Below are 3,368 nucleotides of genomic sequence, written 5' to 3'. Positions count from 1 at the left end.
TCCCTTTTTCACCCCCAAACTTTCAGGAATGGCAGCAGGGAATTCCCCTCCGTGTCATTCCCTCCCCTGAATCACCAACCATCCATTTCTTTCCCCTTTTTTTTTTTTATTTGTTAAACCGCTAAAAATTCATCAGGATTGGGGGGGAGGGACCCCCACGAACCCCCCAAAAATGTACAGAAGGTTTTAAATATCACCGGAATCGCTTCCCGTTCCTGCAGTCGGGAATGACGGCGGGGGGACACCTGAGTCGCGGGGGGGGCACCTCGCTCACAGCACCAGCGGCTCCCGGGGGATCCAGGGATCAAAGTTTGGGAGGAATTCCTCGTTAAGGGCACAGAACATGCGTTTCCATGGCGGGGGTGGAGCAGGGATGGCCCCGGCTTGGTGGGATTTTCGGGATGTAAACGTTGGGAAAACACCCCTCCAGGGGTGCTCCGTGTAGGGAGGATTCATCGCTCCATCCATCCCTTTTTTTTTTTTTGGGGATGGATGACCAAAAACATGCAAAGGGGGGGGTGGGAATCGCTGCCGAAGCCCTGACCGCCTTCCCAGAGGGAATATTTCACAGCTCACCCTTGGTGCTCCTGAGGTTTCTGGTTTTTTTGGGATGGGGACAATTTTGCTTTTCCCTTGGGACGAATCATTTTGGGATGGACAGGAGAGGTCGGGTTGGACCAGGGGGTTATTTACAGAGGTGGCAACAGGGTGAAGCAAATCCCTCCCCATCCCCACACGGCTGGGATGGGATTTAAGGCTCCGACCGGCAAAAAGCTCAGTGGGAATGGAGGGAAACAAAAATCCCGGGAAGGAGGGACCACGTCATGGCGCTGCCGGCTTGGGGAGGGCTCCCTGTTTTTGGGGTCCTGGAGGTTGTTGACCAAAACCTGGCAGAATCCACCTGTTTTTCCCACCCCCCGGAGGGGAAAGGGAAGGAGGGGGGTTGTCCCAGAGGGACGCACAGGTTCAATCCCTTGGGATTTGAATGGAATCCTTGTGGAAGGAGGCACGTGCAAAGATGAGGTGAAGTTGCTGCAGAGGCTGCTCACGCCCTCAAATTCACCAATATCCATCCTTTTCCCTGGAAAACCCACCCTGTTCCCAGGCTCCAAGGGGCTGGTTTGGCCTTGAACGGATTTGAGATGTCGAGTGAAATGAATCCTTGAGGTCCAGAGGGGAATTGGCAGCCAAACGTCTCCATTTTGGGGAGAGAAGTGGATTTTTAGGTGATCAGACGGGATCGAGGCCGATCCCGAAGCCTCATCCAGCACGGCAGGGAGAGGAGGGATGGAACAATCAATATATTTGGCATTCTGACATGAAATCCTGTCCTTTCCTCCTTGTTTTGGCCCTGCCCAAGGACAGGGGCGAGAGCGGCAGGTGAGGCAAAAAAAAAGGCATCGTGTTTGTGTCGAGCAGGATTTCCCAGCGCTGGGCATTCCCAGGGGGATATTGCTGCTGTTCTCCTGACGGAGCCAGGCGCGGAATTCACCCGGCTCCCTCCTCCTGCCTGCCAGAGTTCGGGTCGTTCCTACAAAACCAGGTTCACTCAAACCCCATGAGGCTCTCGAGGAGCTCTGGAGGGGTTTCGGAGGGATAAAGCCTCCCAAACCCTCGGAAAATCAACCTCGTGGGGGTCCTGGATGGCAGAATTCCATCCACCCCGAATCCTTGGGGTCCTTCCGCCACCGGCTTCACTGGGGTCTGACTGGGCAGCGCTGGAGGCTTTGCTTGGACTTTTATTGGTTTCCTGCTCCCTAATTCACAGTTTGGTCGCTGTGTGACGGGACGGGGGCCGGGAAGGACCGGGAAGAGCCGCGGGAAGGGGGAGGACGGGGGTGGCGGCGGGCTGGGGCCGCATTATCTCTTTGCTCGCACAAAGTACAAGGCATTTGTTTTGGGGTAGTATTTGACGTTCTGTTTCCTGTCCATGAGGCCGCCGAAGATGATGAGCTCGCCCCTGCCCTGCACCACCGTGTGCAGGCTGGTCTCGGGGGGTCCCACCACGGAGCTGCTGTTGAACACTTTCCACTTGACCCTGCCCCGCTCCTTGGTGTCCTTAATGTCCAGCACGTACATCTGCATGGGCTTGCAGTTCATGCTCTGGTACAGGGGCTTGCCCACGTTCAGGGACTGGGGCGGGTGGTGGCCGAGGCGCCGGGCGATGGGCGGCAGGGAGTGCCCGTCCCCCTGGGCCGCGCCCGCCCGCGCCGGCTCCGCGCCGGGGGAGCCCGGGGACGACGCCGGGGGGGGACTGAGCGCCGAGGAGGCCGAGGCGGCTTTGGAGGCCAAGGCCTTGACGGCCTCCAGGCTGCGGCGGAGCGCGCCGGGGGACACGGGCAGGGAGCCGGGGGACAGGGGCAGGGAGCCGGGCGCGGGCGGGGGGCTGTGCAGGCCGTTGGTGTGCTCGGGGGGGATCCGCGCGCCCGCCGTCCTGCCCTCGGCGCCGTCCAGGGCCTTGTGCTCCCAGCCCGGCTCGGCGGCGCCCAGGCGCAGCTCCCCCTGCTCCGGCAGCGAGCCCCGGCGCGGCGCCAGCCCCACGCGCGGGTCGAGGCCCTCGGCGGCCGAGGGGGTGCCGGGGGACAGCGCCTGCCCCGGGCTGTCCGGGGGGGCTCCGGGGGACGCGCCGTCCCCGTTGAGCACGGGGGAGCCGTCCCCCCTGGCCGGGGACAGGCTGCCCTCGCGGGAGCCCGCCGGCGTGTGCCGCTGTGCCCGCGGGCGCAGGGTGCCCCAGCGGCCGTTCACGCAGGGAGCCTCGTCCGTGCTCCTCACCGGGGACTGCGAGCGGTATTCCCGCGACTCCGGCACCAGGGCGGGCGGCGTGGCGCTGATGGGCGATGGGCGAGAGTTGAGGCTGGGGCTGAGCGGGGCCCTCCCGCTGGGGGCTTGGCTGAACACCACCACACACTGCCCCACCTGCGGAGAGAGGAGACGGGTCACGGGCACTGCGAGGAGCCCCCGCACCGCGAAACCGGGGGCTGGGGAGTGGGCTGGGAGCACGGGGCGGGATCTAGGAGCCCGGGTTCAGATTTCGGAGCCTGGGTTCAGATTTCGGAGCCCGGGTTCAGATTTCGGAGCCCGGGTTGGGATTTAGGAGCCAGCGTTGGGATTTAGGAACCCGGGTTGGGACTCAGGAGCCTGGGCTGAGATTCAGGAGCCAAGTTTGAGATCTAGGAGTCTGGGTTGAGATTTGGGAGCCCAGGCTGGAATTCAGGAGCTCAGGCTGAGATTCAGGAGCCCAGTGTGAGATTAAGGAGTCCAGGTTGGGATTTAGGAGCCCAGGTTCAGATTTCAGAGCCCGGGTTGGGATTTAGGAGCCCAGGTTGGGATTTAGGAGCCTGGGTTCAGATTTAGGAGCCTGGGTTGGG

General features: G+C 62.2%; 1 protein-coding gene across 1 annotated transcript in view; it reads right to left on the bottom strand.

Annotated features, from left to right (window-relative positions):
* Positions 1–486: 486 nt before the first annotated feature.
* Positions 487–3,368, bottom strand: part of FBXO42 (F-box protein 42) — a 46,222-nt gene continuing 43,340 nt past the window's right edge. Inside the window, exon 10 of the mRNA XM_027693169.1 lies at positions 487–2,916. Coding sequence (XP_027548970.1) covers positions 1,861–2,916 — 1,056 coding nt within the window. The 3' untranslated portion in view covers positions 487–1,860. The remainder of the gene's footprint in view (positions 2,917–3,368) is intronic.

Source organism: Neopelma chrysocephalum, unplaced genomic scaffold, assembly GCF_003984885.1.
Source record: "Neopelma chrysocephalum unplaced genomic scaffold, ASM398488v2 Primary Assembly neopelma1_90, whole genome shotgun sequence".
Lineage (NCBI taxonomy): Eukaryota > Metazoa > Chordata > Aves > Passeriformes > Pipridae > Neopelma > Neopelma chrysocephalum.
Note: the sequence above shows the minus strand (reverse complement) of the source record. Positions and strands in the feature narration are given on the sequence as shown.